The sequence below is a fragment of the Staurois parvus genome, unplaced genomic scaffold, assembly GCF_062004578.1.
Source record: "Staurois parvus isolate SC_StPar_1 unplaced genomic scaffold, SC_StPar_1.0 ptg000505l, whole genome shotgun sequence".
In the NCBI taxonomy this organism is placed as follows: Eukaryota; Metazoa; Chordata; class Amphibia; order Anura; family Ranidae; genus Staurois; species Staurois parvus.
The window spans coordinates 2,187,325-2,213,103 of record NW_028318301.1 but is presented as its reverse complement, the minus strand read 5'-3'; the positions used below and the strand labels follow the sequence as shown (position 1 = coordinate 2,213,103).

The 25,779-nt window shown below is 41.3% G+C and overlaps 1 protein-coding gene across 2 annotated transcripts in view; it reads left to right on the top strand.

Moving 5' to 3' along the window:
• The window catches only part of CTCF (CCCTC-binding factor), a 166,672-nt gene that overhangs the window by 51,687 nt on the left and 89,206 nt on the right, over positions 1-25,779 (top strand). Inside the window, exons 2-5 of one of the 2 annotated variants that reach the window (XM_089689957.1) lie at positions 5,097-5,129; positions 10,775-11,558; positions 22,770-22,940; positions 25,625-25,758. In XM_089689957.1, the coding sequence (XP_089546083.1) occupies positions 10,784-11,558; positions 22,770-22,940; positions 25,625-25,758 (1,080 nt within the window). In that variant the 5' untranslated portion in view covers positions 5,097-5,129; positions 10,775-10,783. The remainder of the gene's footprint in view (positions 1-5,096; positions 5,130-10,774; positions 11,559-22,769; positions 22,941-25,624; positions 25,759-25,779) is intronic. The other variant, XM_089689956.1, reaches the window with a different exon arrangement.

Below are 25,779 nucleotides of genomic sequence, written 5' to 3'. Positions count from 1 at the left end.
ATGCAGTGGAATGTGGAGCTTCAAACTGAAATTTCTTTTGAGGATCTGGGGTCTATGTGGCAAGGTTTTTCCCGATGCTCTTGTAACATACCAGCATTAGAGAACTTCTATAAAATAATTTAGAGATGGTATTTTACCCCATCTCGCTTAGCTAAATGTATACCAGATTATAACTCTTGGTGTTTTCGGGGCTGCTCTCTAGAAGGAACAATGCTCCACATTTGGTGGACCTGTCCAGTGGCCTGCCACTTGTGGACAAGGGTTTCTAATCTTATTTATTCAGTTATGTTCATTAACTTTAAAGACCCTATTGAAGCCTTACTTTTTAAGCCACTTTGTGGCCTACATCGCAGACCCCACTCACTGGTCAATTTTTTGTTTTTTATATATTTTTTTATTTTTTATGGCTACTAAGCTGACTATTGCCGGCTCTTGTAAGTCCCCCACTTTACAATTTTAGGAGGCCAGGTCCAGGATCCAGGGTTTCTTTATTAACCATACATAAATAAAGTGTGGCGCTAATGAATAAAATGAATAATTAATTGAATAAATAAAATAAATATTCAGATGATCTGAAAAGCACAGTAAGGTATGTGACACAAACTGTGATAGATAACGCAGAGAAAAAAGTGGTGACTAATACATCAAGTGAAAAAACATAACAATGTCCAGACAAAATGTCGCAGGATCCTGTGTGTGAAAAGCTGGATATATCAGGATCAAATGGTAAAATTGCGCACTCACCGGACGCGCTAAGGATATGCGCATATGACAACAGACCACCGGAAATCCCTCATCTAGTGGGGAGAGTAGATATCCATCTGGGCACAGATAATCCTGATGCTCCCTCTAATTGGTGTGTAGTAAGCAGTTTCCAGATCCAGGAGTCCCCTCAGGGCTGATTAAACCTTTCCTTATAGGTATGGAACTCCCTCCGGTGGCAATAGTAGGCAATAGGGTATCCTGGAATTAGCTCCAAAAGGAGCCAAAAAAGTGCCTCATAGTGTAGTATTGTTTTAAAACGAAAAATTTATTGTGTATATACAGCATAAAAACAGGGTGGAAACACTCAGGGAATAAAAGAGTGACTGACCCAAAAGTAAGATGGCCGCCGGGCCTCCTCGTGGCTCCGGGCGGCTAAAGACGTCACGCTCTGTTGGCTCCTCCTGAAGGAGGAGCCAACAGAGCGTGACGTCTTTAGCCGACGTCTTTTATTCCCTGAGTGTTTCCACCCTGTTTTTATGCTGTATATACACAATAAATTTTTCGTTTTAAAACAATACTACACTATGAGGCACTTTTTTGGCTCCTTTTGGAGCGAATTCCAGGATACCCTATTGCCTACTATTGCCACCGGAGGGAGTTCCATACCTATAAGGAAAGGTTTAATCAGCCCTGAGGGGACTCCTGGATCTGGAAACTGCTTACTACACACCAATTAGAGGGAGCATCAGGATTATCTGTACCCAGATGGATATCTACTCTCCCCACTAGATGAGGGATTTCCGGTGGTCTGTTGTCATATGCGCATATCCTTAGCGCGTCCGGTGAGTGCGCAATTTTACCATTTGATCCTGATATATCCAGCTTTTCACACACAGGATCCTGCGACATTTTGTCTGGACATTATGTTTTTTCACTTGATGTATTAGTCACCACTTTTTTCTCTGCGTTATCTATCACAGTTTGTGTCACATACCTTACTGTGCTTTTCAGATCATCTGAATATTTATTTTATTTATTCAATTAATTATTCATTTTATTCATTAGCGCCACACTTTATGTATATTTTCTGAAGGTTTGCTGAGATTACCTTATGTGCTTTGGCTGCTGATTGGAGAGCGCTCACTTTTTATCTTTTTTCCATTTCTTTATTAACCCCTTGACGCTGACGGCATACAAATATGCGGCCTCACAGAACTGGGCTTTTTTTCCGTGGGGCCGCATATTTGCGTACCTGTCTTTGTGCTGGGAGCGCGCCGCACGGTGCGCTCCCAGCACAGAGACCGCGGTGTCACTGAAAGCCCCGTGTCCTGTTCTAACATTCGGAACCCGGGACTCCCTATTCCGGGTCATGTGATCGCTGTGATAGCCTCTGATTGGCTATCACAGTGATCAGTCACTGTGCAGAACGAGCCACTTGTTTTTCCTCTATGAATGGAGAAGAGAGATACATTGTATCTCTCTAACTCCTGACATAGAGAGATAAAAAAATGTTTGTAAAAAAAAAAAAAAAATGTTAAAAAATAAACAAAAATAAAGAAAAATACCTAGATCAAGGTTTGATCTAGTTCAGTGCCAGGGTTAGTGTTTGGTCAGGGTCAAAGGTCAGGATTTAAAAAAAAAAAATTGGTGTTAATGTCAGTGTCAAGTGTGTTTTTAGGTAAAAAAAAAACCCAAAATGCGTACTATTGTTTCTGGGCTGTACTATGGGTACAAACAACAAATAACATACACATATATGGTATCGTTGCAATCGTCAAGAGCTGGAGAATTTATTTTGGGTTGTTCTTTGGAGGTAGGTTATGGTCGTAACGAGAAACAAACAGCTAAATAAAAAAAAAATTTTTTTTTTTTACTATTTGGGCCAGTTTTCCTTTGATAATAAAAAAAAATAGGAGCTATCCATTACCATTTACCACCAAATGAAAGCCCAATTTGTCCTGAAAAAAACAAGGTATAATCCACCTGGATGTACAAAGTAGTTGTGATATGTATGGTTTTACTAACACATGTTAACATTGCAGAATTGTGCTTAGGCATTTAGATTTGTCTTACCCCTTAGGCGTGAAGGGGTTAACGAAAAATTGACGGCAGTGTTGGAGGATAAGCATAAGTTTCTTTGTTTGGCAACCGTGGGTGAACTACCATCCAGTTTCTCGTTTTTACCTCGAAGCTCACTAATCTATGATGTGTTGGGTTTTGCCTCTTCAATCCCCCCTATGTGGGGATCATGTCTCCCAGCTCTCAACCCCCCGGCAAACTTTTTTTTTTTTTTTTTTTGCTGGCCTATCTTTCTTTTTTCTGTTATTTTTTTTTTTGTGTGTTTCTGTTCTTTCTGGATTGGGGGGTGTCTGGGGTTTTTGACCCCTTGGCCCTCTCTGGATCTTCTCGACCTTTTTTTATTATTTCATATGTTTTTTTTTTTTTACATTAGACCAATTGTTTATCATTAGTTGTTCTCTAACAAATCTGTGAATATTGCCTCAAGAGGGCAATGCTCTGTTTTTTTTTTGTTTGCTGCCTTTCTTGAATGTAGCTTTTTATATTTCAGCATGTGATTCTGGGCCTCACGGCCCTCTGTTTTACACAGTGTTATCTAGAGCTTGGCGCTTATGTGTATTTTGGTGGCTTTGTATGATGGTTCCCTATCATCTATTGTCTGATGTTGCTTTGTATCATACGATTTGTCATGGTTTGTATGTTTCTATCAACATGCTTAATACAATCTTTGGTAAAAGAACACTCCAGGACACATTTAACCCCTTGATTGTGCACCCCAGTTAACCTCTTCACTGCCCTGTCACCAGTGTCCTTAGAACAGTGTACAGATTTTTTGCTGATCACTGTATTAGTGTTGCTGGTGACTTCAGATACCGCCAGCGCCCCTCCCAGATAGCGTCATATTGCCCGTTAGTACACCAGTAATCGCATTTAACTCCTTAATTACCAGGAACAAGCTCACATACACAACCTCCATTGATAGTATAGTGTCTGAATGGATCAGTATCTTACATAGTTAGTCTGGCTGAAAAAAGACAAAAGTCCATCCAGTTCAACCATTAAAAAAAAAAAAAGTTATAAACCTATACCCACAGTTTATCCTGAGGAAGGCAAAAAAAAACCGCAAAGCATGATCCAATTTGCTCCTGCAGGGAAAACAATTCCTTCTTGATCCCCCCGAGAGGCAATCGGTTATTCCCTGGATCAACTTTACCTATAACTGTTAGTATCCAGTTATATTCTGTGTATCTAGGAAAGAATCCAGGCCTTTTTTAAAGCAATCCACTGAGCTGGCCAGAGCCAACTCTTGAGGGAGTCTATTCCACATTTTCACAGCTCTCACTGTGAAGAATCCTTTCTGTGTTTTGGAGATTAAATTTCTTTTCCTCCAGACATAAAGCGTGCCCCCTTGTCCTCTGTGATGACCTCAGGGTGAATAACTCTACACCGAGTTCGCTATATGAACCACTGATGTAGTTATACATGTTGATCATATCCCCCCCTTAATCTCTTCTCAAGAGAGAATACATTTGATCAGATTAACATTATACCAGTATTCACATTAATATAGCGTCCCCAAAAATGCAGCATTAGTGGGATCAGCCCCGGCACCTGCGTTAAGCCCCTACGCTTACCCCCCTCCCCTTCTCCCCCAGCAAGTGCAGTGTCAGTAGGTTACAGTCACTTGATACATTGCACACAAAACCGCAGTGTTCGCAGAATCAAAAAATAAAAAGCGCACAGGTGATCAAATACCACCGAAGGAAAGCTCTATTTGTGTGAAAAAAAGAACATAAATGTAATTTATGTACAGCATTGCTTGACTGTGCAATTGTCAGTTAAACTAGTGCAACGCTGTATAGCAAACAAATGGCATAAATTGCAGTATTTATACCATAGTTTGTAGATGCTATAACTTTCACACAAAGCAATCAATATAGACTTATTAGGATTTCTTTCTTTTACCAAAAACATGTAGCACAATACATTTTGGCCTAAATTTATGACTAACTTTGCGTTTTTACTATATTTTTTTTATAGCCGAAAGTAAAAAAAATGTTTTTTTTTTCTTTCAAAATTTTCGGTCTTATTTTGTTTATAGCGCAAAAAATAAAAAGCGCACAGGTGATCTAATATCAGCGAAAGAAAGCTCTGTGTGTGGAAACAAGGATGTAAATTTTGTTTGGATGAAGCATTGCATGACCGCGCAAATACCAGTTGAAATAGTGCAGTAGTGAATAGCAAAATAGGCCTGGTCATTAAGGGGGTAAATCCTAAGGATGGCAAGTGGTTAAAGGCCTCCATTGCTTTTTCTAAAAACAGAATGGTGAGCCTTACTAAAAAGCTGTAATTTTTGTTTCATCTCTCCACAGAAGATTCTCCCAAAAGGATTTTGGCTTCCTCAGGTAAGTTTTGGCAAACACCAATCTGGCGTGTTTTATGTTTTTGCCAGCAGTGGAGTTCTCCTAGGTCTGCTACCATAACGTCTCTTCATTCAGATGGTGACCTATAGTTTGAGCTGACACAGTTGTACCCTGTGCGTGAAGGTCAGCTTGAATTTGTCTGGAAGTTAATTGAGGTTCTTGACAATGTTGCACACAGTGGACGCAGGAACATTAAGATTGACTATGCTTTTTCACAATTTTTGTTCTCAAATCCTCAGACCATTCTTTGCTGTTCTTTCTCTTCTCCATGCTCCATGTGGCACACAGACACACACAACAGAAAGGTTGAGTAAATTTTTCACCATTTTTAACTGATTGGCGGTGTGTTTTCTGTACTGTCAGGCCTGCTAATTGATACAGGTGCGTTTTAACTACAAACTACAGTAGCACAACAAACTTGGAATTCGATTTTCTTACAATTTTGAGAAGGTGTCAATAATTTTGTCCTGTCCATTTTTGGTGTTTTGCGTGGAATGTGTCAGATTTGGCGCTTTTGTTTCTCCGCTGTTTTGTGTCCTATCAATACAAACAAAAGAAATAAACACGAGAATGCCTAAACATTTGTAATTGCAGCAATTTTCTGGGCAAAGTGATGCATTATCTGATAGAAATGCAGGGGTGCCAATATTTTTCACTGTGATTGTACTTAACAATAGTTTCTTACACACTCATCATTTTGACTGTATACATGGTGTATTTGTCCTTGACTTTGTCCATGGATGGTTTGAACTGCTGAGGTCTTATCCAGCAGAGAATCAAATCTTTGTCCACTCACATTCTGGCATTGCTGGATGCACACTCTGCCTCAAAATAGTAGGATTCTAGGTTTTCATTACCTTCCCCTACCGTTTTTAAGGAATATAAAAAGAAAAAAAAATTTAGTGAAGCACCCATAAAGTAACTTAAAGATTTGTCAACATCATGCATTATTGTACTTTCTTGTAGTGGAGGTCTTCATGTTAACAACTTAACCTCCAGAAGGTTTTACCTCCTTTATGACTAGGGCATTTTTTGCTATTCAGCATTGTGCTACTTTAACTGCCAATTGCTCAGTCATGCAACACTATACCCAAATAAAATTTTATATAATTTTTTTAACACATTTCTTTTGGTGGAATTTTATTGCCACTGGGCTTTTATTTTTGCTATACAAACGAAAAAATATGGAAAGTATTGGGGAAAAAACAAAACCGGTTTTTCTTAGTTTCTGTTATAAAATCTGGCAAACATAATCTTTCTTCATAAATTTAGGCCAAAATATAGTCTGCTACATTTCTTTGGTAAAAATAACTAGGGATGCACCGAAATTTCGGTGGCTGAAACATTACGGCCGAAAACTCCCCTATTTGCCTTTGGCCGATATGAACATAAGCACTGATGCAGGTGCCAAAAATAACCTTGCTGCCACCTGCTGCTGCTTGGTGGTTCTCAGCTTTACCTGAGAAACTACCAAATGATCCCGGCGCTGGGTATAGAGATAAGCGAGGGAAAGATGTCCCCCACTCATCTCTATGCCCTTGGAGGACCTGGGTGATGTCCCTTCCTGTTCCAGCGCCTTGTAAATAAGGCCTTCCTTTTTTTTTTTTTTTTTTTTTTTATATGCACTAGATCAATGCTTTTTTTTGAACTAATGCTTTACATTGTAGAAGAGGAAAGATGTAGGGTCTTATTGACCCCATATTTCTCCATAAAGAGGACCTGTCATTACTTCATTCTATCACAAGGAATGCATCCATTCCTTGTGATAGGAATAAAAGTAATTAATAATTTTTTTTTTAAGGGGCAGTGTTAAAAATACATTTAAAAAAAGATTTAAAGTGCCTTTGCTTGCTCGTAGTGGTGAACGCATATGTAGGCCATGCCTACATGTAAATAATATTCAAACCAAACATGTCACGAATGTCAGAGCAAGAGCAATAATTCTAGCACTAGACCTCTTCTGTAACTTTACACTGGTAACCTGTAGAAATTTTTAAAGCGTCACCCGTGGAGATTTTTTAAGTACAGTAGTTTGATGCCATTCTACGAGCGTGCATAATTTTAAAGTATGACATGTTGGGTAACTATTTACTCGACCTAACATCATTTTTTCATATTTTACAAAATAATTAGGGTATATATTGTTTTTTTGTTTTTTAAATCATTAAAGTGTATTTTTTTTCCAAAAAAATTGCATTTGAAAAATATAATTTTGGTTTTCGGCCAAGTGCATCCTTAATTTTTGGTTTCGGCACCAGAATTTTCCTTTCAGTGCACCACTAAAAATAACCCAAATCAGAGTATATTATTTTGTCTGTGTGAAAGGTATAGAGTCTACAGACAATGTTACATATACAGTGGGGAAAATAATTATTTGATCCCCTGCAGATGTTGCAAGTTTGCCCTCTTACAAAGAAATTAAGCGTCTAAAGTTTTTATCATAGGTGTATTTGAAATGAACAAGACAAAATATCAACCAAAAATCCAGAAAAAACATATGATACAAATGTTATAAATTGAGTTGCAGTTCGGTGAGTAAAAAGTATTTAATTCCCAAGCAAAACATGGCTTAGTATTTGGTGGAGAAGCACCGAGGTACGACATATCTTGTAGTTGGTTACCAGGTTTGCACACATCTCAGGAGGGATTTTAGTCCACTTTTCTTTACATATCTTCCCGAAATCCTTAAGGTTTCTTGGCTGTCACTTGGCAACTCGAAGTTTCAGCTCCCTCTATACATTTTCTATAGGATTAAGGTCTGGAGACTGGCTAAGCCACTCCTTGACCTTAATATGCTTCTTCTTGGGCCACTCCTTTGTTGCCTTGGCAGTTAATTTTGAGTCGTTGTGCTGGAAGACCCATCCGCGGCCCATCTTCAGTGTTGTGGCTGAAGGAAGAAGGTGCTCATCCAAGATTTTTCATTACATGGCCCCGTCCATTGGCCCTTCATTGTGGCAAAGTCGGCCTGTACCTTTAGCAGAGAAACGGCCCCAAAGCATAATGCTTCCACCTCCGTGCTTGAGTGTAGGGATGGTGTTCTTAGGTCGTAGTCAGCATTTTCCTTCCTCCAAACATGGTGAGTTGAGTTAATGCCAAAGAGCTCAATTTTGGCCTCTTCTGACCACAGCATTTTCTCCTAATTCTTCTCTGAATCATTTAGATGTTGACTGGCAAAGTTCAAACAAGCCTGTACATGTGCCTTCTTGAGGAGGGATACCTTGCAGGTGCTGCAGGATTTCAGTCCATGCCTTCAATGCCCATTATTCTCTCCTACTAGGGTTTATTTCACTGTCAGAATACAATGGTCAACATAGCTGGTTATAGTCAGCGGCCCACTTCTGTACAACCGGTCTGCCTATAGATGGATTGAACCAGTTAAATTTTGAGCCATCTATGGCCAGCTTTAGCCTACTGGAGGTAGCCACACATTTTTAACTCCTTGTCTAGCCTATTGTACAATGACAGCTAAGCGGGAACTCTTATTATCCTTGGAGGATGTCATATATCCCATGATCATTCCTCGTGTGTGCCCACGGGCTGCACTACGGTGAGATTTGTCACTGGCTGTGTCCACGGGACTTGGCCAATGATAGATCACTACACCGGCCCACTGCCAGTGTCATGTGATCACTGTAACCAATTACAGCAGATCATGTAACAGTTGTAAATAATGAACGGCTTCCTTTCACGCCATTCACTGCTTACAAATGTGCTTCTAGCTGTGATTGGTCACAGTAATCACATTGTACAGACTGGGCCCATCACAGCCCATCTGTAGCATGTGAACAGCAATGGCCAATTGCAGCTGATCACAAAAATTACTGAATGAGTCAGTTTAATTCAGTACAAATGCTTGCTTATATCAGTGTAATTTGTTGGTATAAGCAATCATAATGTGCAGGGATGTTTGATTGCTATCGCCCGACGACCGGGACAGGTAGTTCCGGGCGCTGGGCAGGTAGTTTTTTCCCCCCCTCGTTTTAGCCCTGCTACAGGCAAGCAGTGGGCTCACCTGCCAGGTGGAAGCATTCAGTTGCAGCTGTGTGGTCGGTTGCTTCCACACAGTGTCAGCCTCTCCGCGCCAACCCCCTACATTTCACGAGCGTTTGATAAGTTGGATATCTATTTACTCGCTGCAACCTCGTCTTTTATATTTTACAAAAAAATTGAGTAATTTATTGCTTTTTTTTTGTGCCATAATATTAACTTGCATGTATTTTTTTACAAAAATTCTGCGCTAAAATCATGCAACATAAAAAATTGGAACTACCACTATTTTATTCTCTAGGATTTCTGCTTTCAGAAAATATATAATACTTGGGGGTTTTATGTAATCTTCAGGCCTAAAATTATTTTTTAAACGCGTGCAAAAAAATGCAAAAAACGGCTCTGGATGCAAAAGGGATAAAGTTTAAGCCCTGACCCACCCTTTCCTGACTAGCAGCCAATCGTTGTTCATCACACTGCAAGGTCTCCGCCCTCCCTGCTAGTCCCTGGTTGCAGTGTTGGAGAGAGGCAGGGAGGGGAGGAGGAGATAAACAGAGCAGTGTAAAAAAATTGCACTTTTAAGTTGCCATAAAGCCTCTTTTTGTTTTTAAACCCCCCAGACGTTCCTAAAATCACCTCCGATTTTAAATACGATTTTGGTTAAAAAAACATTTTTTTATCTTGACAAGTAGATTGTCATGAGGGACAAGTAGATTGGGGCCCCCTATTTAGTCCCTGCACAAGTAGTTTTTTTTACACCCTTGATGTGTACAAAAAAAAAAAAAAATCCTGATAACTTGCCCAGAGTAGTACATTGTTACTATGGTAACATTGTATTGCTCTAACCACAGGAGTAGAAAGAAAAATGGTAAAAAGAAAAAACAAAAAGTTATATAATGAGGCTGTACTGCATTGGTGGCAGTATGTAAAAAAAAAAATTGTGAACATTTTTTTTTTTAATTTCCTAAATTTTCACAAACTTATGGCAACTTCAAAAAACATGCGTCTTACTAAATACTTCAGACTAACTACTTTCTGAAAAGCTTGTACTGTCCTGATATTTTTGGGCCTTAAGAAATGAGATCAGCATGAGTACATCAGTATTTATAAATTTTTTAGATATATCCCATAGTTTTGTGGATAACATTCCTACCAACTAAATAATGAATGCTGATTTGGGTTATTTTCACCAAATACGTGTAGCAGAATACATTTTGGCCTAAATGTGTATAGAAAGATTATTTATTTGCAAAATGTTATAATAGAAACAAAGAAATTTTTTTTTTTTCAAAATTTTTTTAGTTTAGCTCAAAAATAAAAAATCCAGTGGTGATTAAATGCCACAAAAAGAAATCTCTATTTGTGTGAAAAATATGATAAAAATGTCATACGGGTACAGTGTTGCATGACTGCGCAGTTGTTATTTAAAGTGCAACAGCACTGAAAGGTGAAAATTGGCCTGGGCAGGAAGGGGGTAAAAATGCCCAGTAGGCAAGTGGTTAAGGGGACAGATTTCAAGAAACAAAAATAAACTGTAGTTTAGGTAAATAGGGAAGAAAACTCCCACTAGTGCCTGGTAAATCTATAATTAAAAATTGCACTTTTAATTACCTTTCTTTTGTGTAATTTTTGTCTTACAGTTGGTGAAAATGGAAGGAGATATGGCAGAAGCCATTGTTGAGGACTCGGAGACATTCATGAAAAGAAAGGAAACAAAGACTTATCAGAGGCGGCGAGATGGTGTTGCTGATGATGATGGTTGTGTTATAGTTCATAGCCAGGCAGATGGAAGTGAAGTATCCCATGATGTTAATAGCAATGTTCAAATGGTTATGATGGAGCAACTTGACCCTGCAATACTTCAGATGAAAACAGAAGTAATGGAAGGTGTAGTGTCTCAGGAGGGTGAAGCTACTGTAGATGATACACAAATCATAACTTTGCAAGTTGTAAATATGGAGGAACAACCAATAAATTTAGGAGAACTTCAGCTTGTGCAGGTGCCTGTAGCTGTTCCTGTTGCTGCCACATCTGTTGGGGAACTTCATGCAGCTTATGAAAATGAGGTAACTAAAGAAGGCCTTCCAGAAGGGGAACCTATGATCTGTCACACATTGCCTCTTCCAGAGGGTTTCCAAGTTGTTAAGGTTGGAGCAAATGGTGAAGTGGAAACTCTTGAACAGGCTGAGCTTCAGCCACAGGAAGAATCTGCCTGGCAGAAGGATCCAGATTATGCACCACCTGTCAAAAAGATCAAGAAGACAAAGAAAAGTAAACTTCGATATACAGAAGAAGGAAAGGACGTTGATGTATCTGTTTATGATTTTGAAGAAGAACAACAGGAGGGTTTGCTCTCAGATGTAAATGCTGAAAAAGTGGTTGGAAATATGAAGCCTCCAAAACCAACAAAAATTAAAAAGAAAGGTACTTAGGTTAACATTGTGATTTACTTGAAAATTCTTGCTACATGTTGGTAAGCCTCCCATTAATGCCCTGTGCATACAGGTATACAGATCTTTCTGTGTAATTCAGCCTTGGTTCACATATATGTGGTGTGGGAAACAAGGCAAATCCAGTGAGGTTCCTGCACCGCATTAAAATTGTACCGCATTCATGCCCTCTGCTCTGGTGTCAATTTTAAATTAATAACACCCCAAAGCTCCCTCCATCAAAACTGCCTGCCCCTTTTATCGTGCTGGTGCAGTTTGAGCCGATAAATGGGCTCAAATCGCACTGCAAAGAATTTCATGTAATTTGAACAGAATTTGCGATTCCTGTTCGAATCACATGCAGTTTCCTGCACAGCCGCTGTGTGAACCCAGGCTCAATGTTATTGGGAGCTGCTTGTGTCTTGTGTTTAATATTCTTTCAGCTAGCAGTCAGCAGATGTTTGAAACCTGCACTGGTATTTCACCTCTCCCCTTCAATACACATGCCTACAAGATCCAAACCCTAAGACTGTTTTCACATTGATTTTCAGCTGCATTTTTAGCACAGTAAAAATGAATTTCTTAAAATCCTATGGGACTCTTCACACCATTACGCTGCATTTGCGCTGCATTTTGAAAAGTCCTGCATGCTGCATCTTTGGTGTGGTTTTCAAAACCGTAACAAAAGTGCAGGCCCCTATTGAAATAGAAAATGCATCAAAAAATTGCTTACATTATATTTTTTGAGTCACATGTCCAAGTTTCACAGGTGCATGCTGGGTAACAGGTATCCAGAGCGCACCAAATACATGGCAAAAACACTGCAGCTGAAAATTAACCTTCTGAGTGGATCGGCTCCTGTCCCTTTTTCTTGAAAAGCACATGGCTTACTACTTATGTGTTAATTTGTCTGTTATTAAATGTACTGATTATTAATGCACTTGGTGGCGCTCCCGTCAGTGTGTGTCTTTGACTATGGATAAACATTTGAACAAGGTATTCCTCCCTGCTCAAAAACAAATATGACAGCGGCTTTGATCTGAGGAAAAAGGGAAAGGTGCACATAGGCAGGGTAGTATACAAAGCAGCACTGAAGGGGCCAGCACACACAAACCGTTGACTTCTCAAGTTATAAGAATAGGTTTTCTTTGCATACATTTACAGAAATATTTTACCTTTACATGTCCCAGAAGGAGGGGAGGACAATTTCCACTTCTGATTGCCAAGTCAGTCGGGAGCGGAAGTGAGTACATGGCAGAATCGTGTACCCTCACCCCCACCCCCTTCCCCAAAAGTGCAAATTGCTCACGGGGAGCAGGTGACCAGTCCTTAAACCATAACTTCCCCTTTTGGGTGGAGCTCCGCTTTAACTACCTGAGTCCCCAGTGCTGTTTTGAAATAGCACAGAGCTAGCCATTTGTCCCACCGCAGTTTTGAAATGACTGTTTCAGCAGTTTTTGAAGGTCCTGGTGGGGGGTGCATGTTGCATTTGCCAGCTGTCTGTGATCGCCATCATCCAGCACCTGATGCTTCTACACAGTGCCTGTAGAAGTGAAATAAAAAAAAAATGCTACTGCTTACATTGGGACTAGGTTGACATCACAAGTGAAGAGGCTGAGACAGATCCGTCTGGGCTCCGTCTTTCTTCTCACATTAGATTGTAGGCTGATTGCAACCAGCAACAGATCTCTATTAGCAACAATCTACTGATGCACAGTTGGCCAGATCAAAATGTTTAAAAAAAAAAAAAAAAAAAAAAAAAAAAAGGTACAATCCATATCTAGTTAAAATGATCTGGGTGATGTTTTGCTGTACAAACATCAAGCATCAAATGCTTACGTAAGTGAACACAATGTTATTGGAATTTGGAATTTTTCTAGATCACAAACTTCTGGAAAAATTTGCTATGAGACCAGTTTGTGCCAACTTGACTCAATGTTATGTTATGGTTACGCTAACCATTTATGTTGGCATAAAGTAAAATGCTTACATTCGCTTTGAGCTTTGCCATTCCTCTATATGTTGGATAAAAGCCACACTGTGATTTTGTTTTAAAACTTACAAAAGATGTAGTGTTTTTTTTTTTTTTTTTGCAATGTTTTGCTATTTTCAATAAAAACCATAGAAATAAAAGTACAAATCCCAATTTGCTACCAAATCTAAGCCCTATCTGTCCCAGAAATATTATAATATTTTGTTTAGACTACAAATGCATGTATCAAAAAGGTATAATGCATGAAACCGACATCTGCAAAATAAAAAAAAGGGACTCAAGGTGGTTTAGAGGAATTGAACCTTTAAAAAAAGAAAAAAAAAAAAAAAACATAAGAAATGCACATTTTTTGCAGGTAAAACAAATGTGCATTTTATTTTTTACTTTTTGTAGAAGCCTGGATAGCATTGCACTAGTGATCAGGATGTGGCTGGTGCCATGCAGGACTCATCCACACTGTCATTGTAAGCTGGTCTGCCCAATTCAGTGGACAGGAGGATCTGTCAAGGGAGTGTTACCCACGTACTCAGTAAGTAAATTTTCTCCCTCCCTACCAAGGCTCAGTTTGGGTACTCCGTGGGGCGGTCGGTCCCTTTGGGGTCTCCAGCACTCGTTGTGATATGGTTGATGTCTTTCCCTACTCTCCCCTTGTGAGTTTAGCAGACTTGGGGGGTACCCTGTGTATCCCCCCAGGGTGGTGGTGGGTCCAGGGCCGGTAGGTCCCTGCGGGGACTCCTCCCTATTGAGTTGTTACTGTCTTCCTTGTTCTGACCTTAGAGCGTTTGGCTGTTCGGTGGACATGCTGTAGCGACCCCTTCCTTCCTTTTTCTGGGCTCTTGACTGACCTGGTGCTGCACTGCTCCTTCCTCACGGGCGGCAGTGGCCATCTTTAGGGGGGTTGGCTCTTTGTGGGGGGTGCCAGCGGCTGCCCATGGGTGAGCACACCACAGTGTGGGTTAGGCCGAAAATTTAGTAAATGGCTTACGGCCTACCCGAACAGGTGGTCAGACCTGCTTTTTTACTTGAAGGCATTCACCCTCTCCCCATGTCACTTCCTGCTCAGAGTCTTTGGGCTGGGGGCAGATGTATTTTGGAGAGAGTCCTTCCCTTGCTTCTGTGGTGCTCAGCTGGGTGGATGCGGATTTGTGAGGTCCCATCCAGTAACCCCCTCCCTCCGGCCTGTGTCCAGTGAGAGGGGTGCCTGCGCCAGCTATTTTCCTTGAAGGAATCGGCCTCTACCAGCGGTGGTTCTCCTGTCTCCGCTGACACATGTCTGTTTGTGATCTGCCCCTTGATGTGGCTCCACTTCTCTATGGAATTTCTGTTTCGGCAGTGGGCTGCGCAGGACCCTTGGCTCAAAGGTTGTTCAGCTATCCAGACTTTCAAAACGACCTCAGCAGACTTGCTCTACCAGGGTGATCAGCTTTTGGGGTTAATGCTTGATGATGTTACCCAGCACCTTACGGGTGGCGAGAGTATCTTCCTTCCTCAAGCCAAGATGGGAGAGGAACCGAACTGCGTGAGCAATGCTGAGCAGCCTTTATGGCATATCAGCAGATTTTGCACTTTCCTGGTTCCCATCCAAGGGCTCAAAACTCTTTAGGACTCCGGCCGGCTGTGCCCAGTGATCATGGTCCCAGAAGCACCCCAAGCCCACGGCTAAGTATGCATCAACTTAGAGGTTTGCTCACAACTTTTCTAGAGTGCGGATCATCTTTTCTTTTTTCCGGGCCTGCGGGCCTTCCTCATTACTAACAAGTGAGCCTTTTTCCCCTCTTGCTGCAAATGGTTTCATTCCTTTCTGCTGGACGGGTTTTTGCCTTCAATCTGCAGCGCTTGCCAGTGTGTCTGCGGGCTCCATATGTAGCTTTGTAGGGCATGTTCCTTGAGGGGGGAGATTTTTCCCACTCCCCGAGTCAGGGAGGTTTTTCTCCACTCTTTTAACAGTCCCCAAGTCGGACTTGTGACGATCGCATGTCAGACCCCAGACCTTCTCACCAAACTCGTGACCGAAGGACTAGCCAATCTAAAACCGTGATGTCGTGTGTAACAATGCCACGCCCAGCTGCACCCTGCACACCGATATTTTAGCTAATTGGACCACAATCGATGCACCTGCAGCCTGGGAGCGTTTTGTTACTGGGTCACGGAATTACTCAATTAACCCTTCACACTGCCACCACCTCCTTTTTGTATAGAGGAAACTCAGCAATACACTAGGATGATTGGTTAATCGTCGGTATACTGCTATCTCCGCAGACAGGTTATACAGAGGGTAAACCACTCATAGTAGTGCTCTTCAGCGGCAGGGATTCGTAAGTTACATTAAAGAGCTATAGAAACAGATCGACACTTTCGGAAAGTAAGATTTATTACTAAAAGGTCAAAAGGTGCAGTAGAAATATTTACAGAAAAAAGATGGTGTGTGTATGTATGTATGTATGTATGTATATGTATATGTATATATGTATATATATATATATATATATATATATATATATTTATATATAGAGCACAGCAAACAGGTAACTGAAAGAAGTTTAGGTAAATAAGTACTTGCCAAAGGATGCCTGGAGTTAAGCAGTGTCCAGTCTGATGAGCTCAAAAAGGATTTCTGGTCTCTCACTCCGTTTCGTTGTTACAGCGAGATTCTCCTTTCTCTCTCTGCGAGATGTTAAACGCAGGAGATCCTCACTTCGCTCTCTCCCAAAGCATAACAGCCTATTTCTCCCAAAAATCAATTGGTATCTTCTTACAACGGACAAGCCAATTGCCCTATTTGGGAAGAAAATTGTATAGACAGCCACTTAGCAACGTACACTGAACGCATTCCTGAGGGAGGGGGAGACATAAAGAATCTTAACAAAATGAGGGTTGTGCCTGGCTCTTGTGTGCACGATTGCTACACCTCCCCCTCTCAGGTGGTTGCATAGGAATTTAAGAGAAATACCAAAATGCAGAAGTTTGGAGCAAAATGGGGAACCGCGCCCATCCCTGTGTGCATGATTGTTACAGGACTGGGTTTGCCTGATACTGTATCTCAGATCCTTGAATGCCTTTTGTACGGGTTCACATGTTCAGATGGAACCCAATGGCACGTTGGTGGCCTAACTCCACTAGGGATCTCTCTGGCCTCCACTCACTTTGCAAGGGACATCAGCGTTTCCTATACTTTGCTATCGGAGTTGTACTTTATCAAATTGTGATGCTGCCCCTCTATCTAGCCTTCACTTCTCGGTTGTTTACCAAGGTTTTTCCATGGTTCAGGCCTTGCGTATTCTACAAGGGATCGCTGTGAGTGGTTACTTGGACAACCACTTCTACGAGCGGAGACTCATTTTGTTCCTGATGGACAGCATGGAGACCAGTATCCATTCTCTACTGGACTTCGGGTGGATCCTGCACCTCAGGAAGTCTGTGTTAATCTTCTCTGGAGTATCCAGGGCTGATTCTCACTTTGGTGCAGGCTATGGTGTGCCTCCCGTCAGGAACCTCCACAAAATTTTTGTCCTACAAGTGGCCTCCTTGTGCTTCTGCATGCCGATTTCGGCTTGCTGGTGGCTACCTTTTTGAAGCGGCTCTGGATGCCCAGTTCTATCTGAAAACACTGTGTGGAACTATTTTCCACATGGAACAGGTCTCCACTTCCATGGACAAACCAATTCTGGAGCGTTTGACAAGGGTTTCGGTGAGGTATGCGAAGTGCCGCAGCGTCACTGGAGTTGTCTTACATCCTATGATGGACAAAAAGGTTTGTAATAGCTCTGTCCGTCATGCACATTTCAGGTGTCGAATCCTAGCAGGCCGATTATCTCAGCTGTCTGATACTGGATCAGTGAGAGTGGTTCCTCCATCCTGAGGTGTTCTGTCGGGTTTGCCGTTGTCAGGAGGTTCTGAGGTTCATGGCAAGCTCGTTGGCTGACAGTAGTACTGATGCGCTGGACGATACCTAGGGATCAGTACAAATTCCTTGGATAGAAGCCTAAGGCAATACTGGTCCTTCTGATGGCTCCGTACGGGTCTCGCTGACTGTGGAATTGTGATCTCGTGAGTTTGGGGGCAGCAGCATCCTGGCGGCTGTATCTTTGAGAGGACCACCTTCTTGCCAGGTTGTGAAGGACTGGGGTTGGCTTGCCCAGTGATCTGAATATTTATGCAAACTACTCCCTGGAAGATTTATCGTTGCATCTGGAAAGCTTACATCATTTGGTGCAAAGCTTTGGGGCTTCAATCCTTGCTCCTGTTCGATGTCTAGAGTGTTGGCCTTCCTTCAACTTACGTAGATGGGAAGCTGGCCTTGAGTACGATCAAGGGTCAAGTTTCTGCTCTGTCTTGTTTTTTCTTTTTGCATCCTTTGGCCATGTATTCCTTGGTTGCAAAGGTCAGACCGGTTTGCTCAGTTGTTTATAGCATGTTGCTGATAACGTCAAGGTCTTGGGTTTGATATCTGTATGGGCTGTTTTCCTTTTAACCTCTATCCTGGGCTTTGGTTATGTGGTGTTCATGCACTCGCCGTTGCCACCAGTGGCTTTGACTTTGGTGTTGTCGGCTTTTCAGAAACCTCCTTTTGAGATCATTCTAATTATCCCCTTAAATTCTCACAGCAGATTGCTTTCCTGTTTGCCATTTCTTCGACTCGGTGGGTGTCCAGAATTTGCAGCTTGTCCTGTAGTCACATTATTTGATCCTGTGCAAGGCCAAGTTGGTGCTTCGGCTGTCCCCTTCCTTTCTTCTGAAGGTGTTATTAGATTTCCACTTGTACGAGGACATTGACCATCTTTTCTGCTGTCCTCGGCCATGGCACCCTAATGAGGTGGCTCTGCTCTCCTTGGATGTGGTTCGCCCATACCTCTCTTTGATGGACACCATCTGGAGACCGGAGTGATATCGCACTCACCACCTCGTCCAATCCGAATGCAAGCATTATCGGAATGGCACCTTGATGATCAGCCCTGCTTGTGTAGATGTCCCTCAACACTCCTTTTGGGGTTATGCCCACTGAAACGGGCAAAGCCTCAACTTTATATACAGTCCAGTGTCATGGACAGATAAGACAGGGTGCTATATTTTATATATTGTTTTTGTTTTTTTTTCTTTTTGTGCTAAAGAGTAAATTTAACGCTTAAACCTAACTAATCAGAAGCCTCACACCACTGGTCATACAGTTTTCTACCACTTCCAGCTAGAGCCCTTATTAGGTACTCAGGCACTTCCTCTCTCCTTTTCGCCACAAGGATTCGTTATGGGGTGGTCTACGCCTGGGTTTCTGTGTTCTTCTTCTTCTGGACACAGTTGGCTTATAGTCCACACCCTACTCTACGGTCTTTTTGAAGAACTACCATTTCTGTGTTGTGTTCATCAATGCCAATATTCCCTCCCAGTCTGTTTTGGAGAGCAGCTATCAGCCTTGGAAAATTAGCTCTCTTAAAATTGAGTATTTTTATTTTTCCCGTATGTGCTTGCTGTTTACAGCTAACAATAAATGAAATCATGTTATGGTCACTGCTGCCCAGTTGTTTTTATATGGACATTCGTAATACGCTCTGCATGGTTTGAGATTACCAGGTCCAGCAGAGCATCATTCCTAGAAGGGGCCTCTATGACCTGTACCATAAAATTGGAGCAGAAAAATAAGTGCAGACCAAGTCCATATGGGGTTGACAGCTAGGAGTAATGAGAACAATGTTTGTATGATAGAAACTGAATGTTTCAAAAGTCCTTCAAGACTGTACCATTTGTCCATTTTCATTCAAGACCTCTCCAACACAACAAGTTTTTGACTTGGAACAAGCATGCTCCTTCTCTCAACCTACCTAGTCTCCTGTCCAGCCAAGCAAGGCTATCCCACAGATTTCCACTTGCTTCCTGCTCCTGTACTGCATGGCCGACCTAGTGCATTGTGGATATAGGAGGTTGACTGCTTGCATTTTTTTTTAATGAATGCAGAGCTTTCTCTGATTGGAAGAGGTGGAGAGCGTGATGTTTCTGTCTTATCTTTCCACCTCCTCCAGCCAGAGAGCTCTTTGTATTCATTCAGAAAATGCAAAAAAAGCACTGACACTCTACTTATGGCACTGGGCGTGAAGAGGTTAACATGAGGGGCGATCAGAGGGTTAACTGTATGCAGGGAGTGTGTTACTATGGACCAGCCATCCTAAGCAGTGTGCCTGAGCTGACAGGGAGGAGAACAGTAAACAAAACAGTTCTCTTTCCCGTCGGAGATCCTCGGTAATCACCGTCCAGGACCCGGTGATTGGCTGCCGCGTATGGCGGCGTGGGTAGAGCGTGTGTGCCCCCTACCTGGAAATGTAAAATCGAGTGTATATATACAGTGAAGGAAATAAGTATTTGATCCCCTGCTGATTTTGAATGTTTGCCCACTTACAAACAAATGATCAGTCTAAAAATTGAATGGTAGGTGTATTGTAACACAGAGACAGAATAGCAACAAAAAATTCAAAAGAAATGCATGTCTAACATATTATGCATTGATTTGCATGTTCATGAGGGAAATCAGTATTTGATCCCCTATCATTCAGCAGGATTTCTGGCCATCAGGTGTCTTTCATACAGGTAACAAGCTGAGATTAGAAGCAGTCTCTTAATCTACAGCTGCTAATCTACTTTTGTTACTTGTATAAAAGACACCTGTTCACAGGAGCAATCAAACAATTGGATTCCAAACTCTCCACCATGGCAAAGACTGAAGAGCTGCCCAAGCATGTCAGGGACAAGATTGTAGACCTACACAAGCAACTTGGTGAGAAGGTGACAACAGTTGATGCAATCATTCGCAAATGGAAGAAACACAAAACAACTGTCAGTCTCCCTAGGTCTGGTGCACCATGCAAGATCTGACCTTGTAGAGTGTCAATGATCATGAGAACCGTGAGGAATCATCCCAGAACTACACGTGAGGATCTTGTCAATGATCTCCAGGCAGCTGATACCACAGTCACCAAGGAAACAATTGGTAACACACTACGCCGACAAGGATTGAAATCCTGCAGTGCCCGCAAGGTCCCCCTGCTCAAGAAAGCACATGTCCAGGCCCATCTGAAGTTTGCCACTAAACATCTGATTGATGCAGAGGAGGACTGGTTGAAAGTGTTGTGGTCAGCTGAGACCAAAGTCAAGTTCTTTGGCATCAACTCAATTTGCCGTATTTGGAGGAGGAGAAATGCTGCCTATGACCCCAAGAACACCATCCCAACTGTCAAACATGATGGTGGAAACATTCTGCTTTGGGGGTTTTTTTCTGCTAAGGGGACAGGACAACTGCACTGCATCACAGGGACAATGGACGGGGCAGTGTACTGTCAAATCTTGGGTGAGAACCTTCTTCCCTCAGCCAGGGCATTGAAAATGGGTTGTGGATGGGTGTTCCAGCATGACAATGACCCAAAACACACGACTAAGGCAACAAAGGAGTTGCTCAAGAAGAACAACGTTAAGGTCCTGGAGTGGCCTAGCCAGTCTCTAGACCTTAATCCGATTGGAAATCTGTTGAGGGAGCTGAAAGTTCGAGTTGACAAACGTCAGCCACCAAACCTTAATGATTTGTAGAGGATCTGCCAAGAGGAGTGGGCCAAAATCCCTCCTGAGATGTGTGCAAACCTGGTGGCCAACTACAGGAAACGTCTGACCTCTGTGATTGCCAACAAGGGATTTGCCATCATGTACGAAGTCAGGTTATGTAAAGGGGATCAAAGACTTATTTCCCTCATGAACATGCAAATCCGTGCATAATTTGTTAGACATGCATTTCTTTTGAATTCATTGTTGCTATTCTGTCTCTCATACACCTTACCATTTGATTTTTAGACTGATCATTTCTTTGTGAGTGGGCAAACATTCAAAATGAGCAGGGGATCAAATACTTATTTCCTTCACTGTATGTGATTTTGCGCACCCGTGCCACCCTGTTTGCAGTATTTCTGCTATAGGGCGGTCGAGAAGCAGTTAATAGGAGTAGGCCAGAAATAATTTAAATAACTATATGTACATTGCCTTGAAAAAGTATTTGTACCCCTTGAAATTTTCCACATTTTGTCATGTTACAACCAAAAACGTAAATGTTTTTTTTGGGGAATTTGTGATACACCAACACAAAGTGGCACATAATTGTAACGTGGAAGGAAAAAGATAAATAGTTTTCAATTTTTTTTTTACAAATATCTGAAAAGTGTGGCGTGCATTTGTATTCGGCCTTTACTCCGATATTCCTAACTGAAATCTGGTGGAACTAATTGCCTTCAGAAGTTGCCTAATTAGTAAATAAGAGTCCACCAGTGTGTAATTTAATCTCAATATAAATACAGCTGTTCTGTGATGCCCACAGAGGTCAAATATATGATTTTATATTTTTATTGAAGATACGCTTTAAAGCCAATCAAAAAGGGCAAGGGTACCTCAGTTTCCAGTCCCAGCTCTTTCCACAAGGCTGTTTGCCTCCTGTGCTTATTACAGTCAGTCAGCAGTTTATAAGTCTGTAAGATAAGCAGATAAGCTACCTGGTCATCTGTTAACACATTTAAAAAGTTTGAGGGTTGATGCTTTTGGATCTTTTTGGTTTCCAAATTTGCAGGTGGCAACGTGAATGTCCCAGCTCTGGAAATTGATTTATTTATTCAGTTACTCTAGTGTTTTGCTGTTTTCCCACCCCTTTGTAATCACTGCTTTGTACTGTCCAAATTGTCCAGACTAAGAGTACTGTATCCAACACTGCACAAAATAGTAGAAATGTATTTTGGCTGTGTTATATGCAGCTAAAGAAAAATTATCCAATGCACTCTGTACTTTTAGTCATACAGTTTTATGTCCTGTATTTGTGGTTCTCTCCTCCTTTTACCGTTCGACTTCTGTACAACCAGCATGTCTGATTAAATGCTGCTCAGCACCACCATTTATAGCCAGCAGCGCTGAACAGTGTATTCTAATGATAGGGAAGTCTCCCCACTGTCAGAATGCAGTACCCCAGCAGGGAGAATTCCCCCATTTGCTCAAGTGTGCGGATGGGGAAATTTTGGGTCAGCTTGTTTTTGTTCAACTCGCTGGTAGAATAGTCTATGGGCTGCCTTTCTGCTAAATAGGAATGTGATAAACTGTAAAACTTATACCCTTATTCCTAAAGTAATTTCATCTAACATAGTGCATTTGTGAGATATAGACAATAAATCGCATTAAACGTAATTTTCTGATTTTGTTCTTCAGGTGTAAAGAAAACCTTCCAATGTGAACTGTGTAGCTATACTTGCCCCAGACGCTCAAATCTTGATCGCCACATGAAGAGTCACACTGATGAGCGACCTCATAAGTGCCACCTGTGTGGAAGAGCTTTCAGGACTGTTACTTTGCTTAGAAACCACCTGAATACTCACACAGGTTAGTGTCTGGGTAGTAATGATCCTTTTTTTTTAGCTGTCTGATTTTGTGTTCAGAATGATTTGTGTATTTTGTGTAAAACTTTTGGAGAAAATGGACTAATTTTATAAACTTTACTGCACTTTTTATGCTGTTAAAAAATTGAACAGTAATCTTGCACTGAACTACTATCCTAATATTTCAGCCATGTTAAATTATGTATATTTTTTTAATTTAATTTGTTTTGATACCTAGTTTATGAATTTCAGGACTGTTTTGATTAATTAAACTAGACCTTCCATCAAATGGAAGTTTTTTTTGTTTTTTGCCAGCTTTCTGACCCCCAAATTCAAATGGCTTTAATCACTTTCCCCAGGTGGATGTCATGTGACATCTTGGGAGGGAATTGGCTATAACTGGATGATGCCTTCATCATCCTGGTTTCAAAGTGTACAGTTGCCAGTTTCTTTTAAGGCATAAGTGATTCTAGTGAACAGCCACTCGATCACTTCTGTGGGCAACATAAGGGAGTCAACCACCCCTGCTGCCGGATTTCCCAGGCTCTCCTGTCAGACCGGAGAGCCCGGGACCATGGCAACAGCTACACAGAGAGAGCGGAACAGATGTTGTTTCTCCCCCTCTGAGACCTCAAAACTGGAAGCAAGAAGGATTTTGTCACTTCCAGGTTTGGCTCTTTGTTTACTTGGCTGTTGACAGCCAGTAAAGTGGCTAATCAGACCAATCTGTGTCTGATCGACTGCGTTTGGAGGCCAAAGGAGGGATCCTGGGATCTAATAAACCCCAGATCTCTCAGTAAATAGAACGTGTCACTGCCTATTGCTACCACAAGGGATGTTTACATTCCTCGTGATGACAATAGAAGTGATTAAAAAAAAAAAAATTAAAAGGAAAATGTAAAACTAAAAAAATGTAATAAAGCAATGTTTTTTTTTAAAGTGTGTGAGTTTGCCAGGAAGCGATCTCATATATAGGCCAATCATCTGCAGCCAGGGCATGTATTTTTGTGGCTGCTGGGTGGGTAATGCCCCAGCTCCAAATGATTGGCTTGTATGGGTGACAGCTACCTGACAAATTCACATACATGGTTTCTGATCCTAGTCCAAACACGCCCGAGCTTATACACCTTTTTGCATACATAGTCTGGCTGAAAAAAGACAAAAGTCCATCCAGTTAAACCATAAAAAAAAAGTTTTAATCCTACACCCACAGTTGATCTAGAGGAAGGCAAAACAACCCAACAAAGCATGATCCAATTTGCTCCTACAGGGGAAAAAAAAATCCTTCCTGATCCCCCAAGAGGCAATTGGATATTCCCTGGATCAACTTTACCTATAAATGTTAGTAACCAGTTATATTCTGTGTATTAAAGAAAGCATCTAGGCCTTTTCTAAAGCAGTCCGCTGAGCTGACCAGAACCAACTCTTGAGGGAGTATATTCCACATTCACACAGCTCTTACTGTGAAGAAACCTTTCCATGTTTGGAGATTTAAATTTCTTTTCCTCCAGATGTAAAGAGTGCCCCCTTGTCCTCTGTGATGACCACAGGGTGAATAACTCTACACCGAGTTAACTATATGAACCACGGATGTATTTATACATGTTGATCATCTACCAGAACTCCCAGTTCCTTGTCCACCATTGATTCCCCCAGTTGTACTCCCCATAATATGTATGATGCATGCATATTCTTAGCCCCCATGTGCATAACCTTGATTATTTTGTAAAGGGCCTAAATACTTTGACCTGACCTTTTTACTAATAATATATTTGAATAATTTTTGGGGATGTGTCCTGCTATCTTTTGCAGTTTGTCGCATGTTTTAATTTTTTGCGGCCTTTGTTGCCTTTTTTGCATACTCTGTTTTATTCTTTGTAACATTTTAAACGATGATGGTGTTCCTTCATTTTTATATTTCATAAAAGCTCTTTTCTTATGATCCATAGCTTTTTTTTTTAACTTTGGCCGTAAGCCACATAGGTTTGATTTTTAGCCTTTTAAACTTGTTGCCCATTGGAATATTTTTTGCAGTGTGTTCACACACAGTCTTTTTGAAGAAGTCTAATTTCTGTGTTGTGCTCATCGATGCCAATATTCCCTCCCAGTCTTAAGTCTTGGAGAGCAGCTCTCAGCCTTGGAAAATTTAGCTCTTAAAGTTGAGCATTTTTATTTTTCCCGTATGTGCTTGCTGTTTACAGCTAACAATAAATTAGATCATGTTCAGGTCACTGCTACCGAGATGTTATTTTATATGGACATTTGTAAAAAGCTCTGCATGGTTTGAGATTTCCAGGTCCAGCAGAGCATCATTCCTAGTTGGGGCCTCTATGAACTGTACCATATAATTGTCCTGTAGTAGGTTTGTACATTTTTGCCCTTTAACTTTTATTGCAGTATCATTACTCCAGTACAATACCTGCCTGGAGGCACAGGGACATCACTTGTGCTTTCTCTTGAAATGTTGGAAGCCAGGGCTGGTTTATTGATTAGAGGTCTTTTAAAAAGCCATTTGTGTTTGGAGGACAAGGGGCTGCCAAAAACAGCAGACCTTTCACCTTCCATGGAAGGTCCACATTAATTCCATCATTGCATAAATCTTAATTTTCCTGTCCTTTATTACTGTTTTTTGCTTGGTTTTGTTATTGCACATTTATAAAACATATGGTAACATATTGTATATTTAAGGTACCAGGCCTCATAAATGCCCAGATTGTGATATGGCCTTTGTAACCAGTGGTGAATTGGTCAGACATCGCCGTTACAAACATACGCATGAGAAGCCATTTAAGTGTTCCATGTGTGATTATGCCAGTGTTGAGGTAAGAAGCAGTGTATGTTTT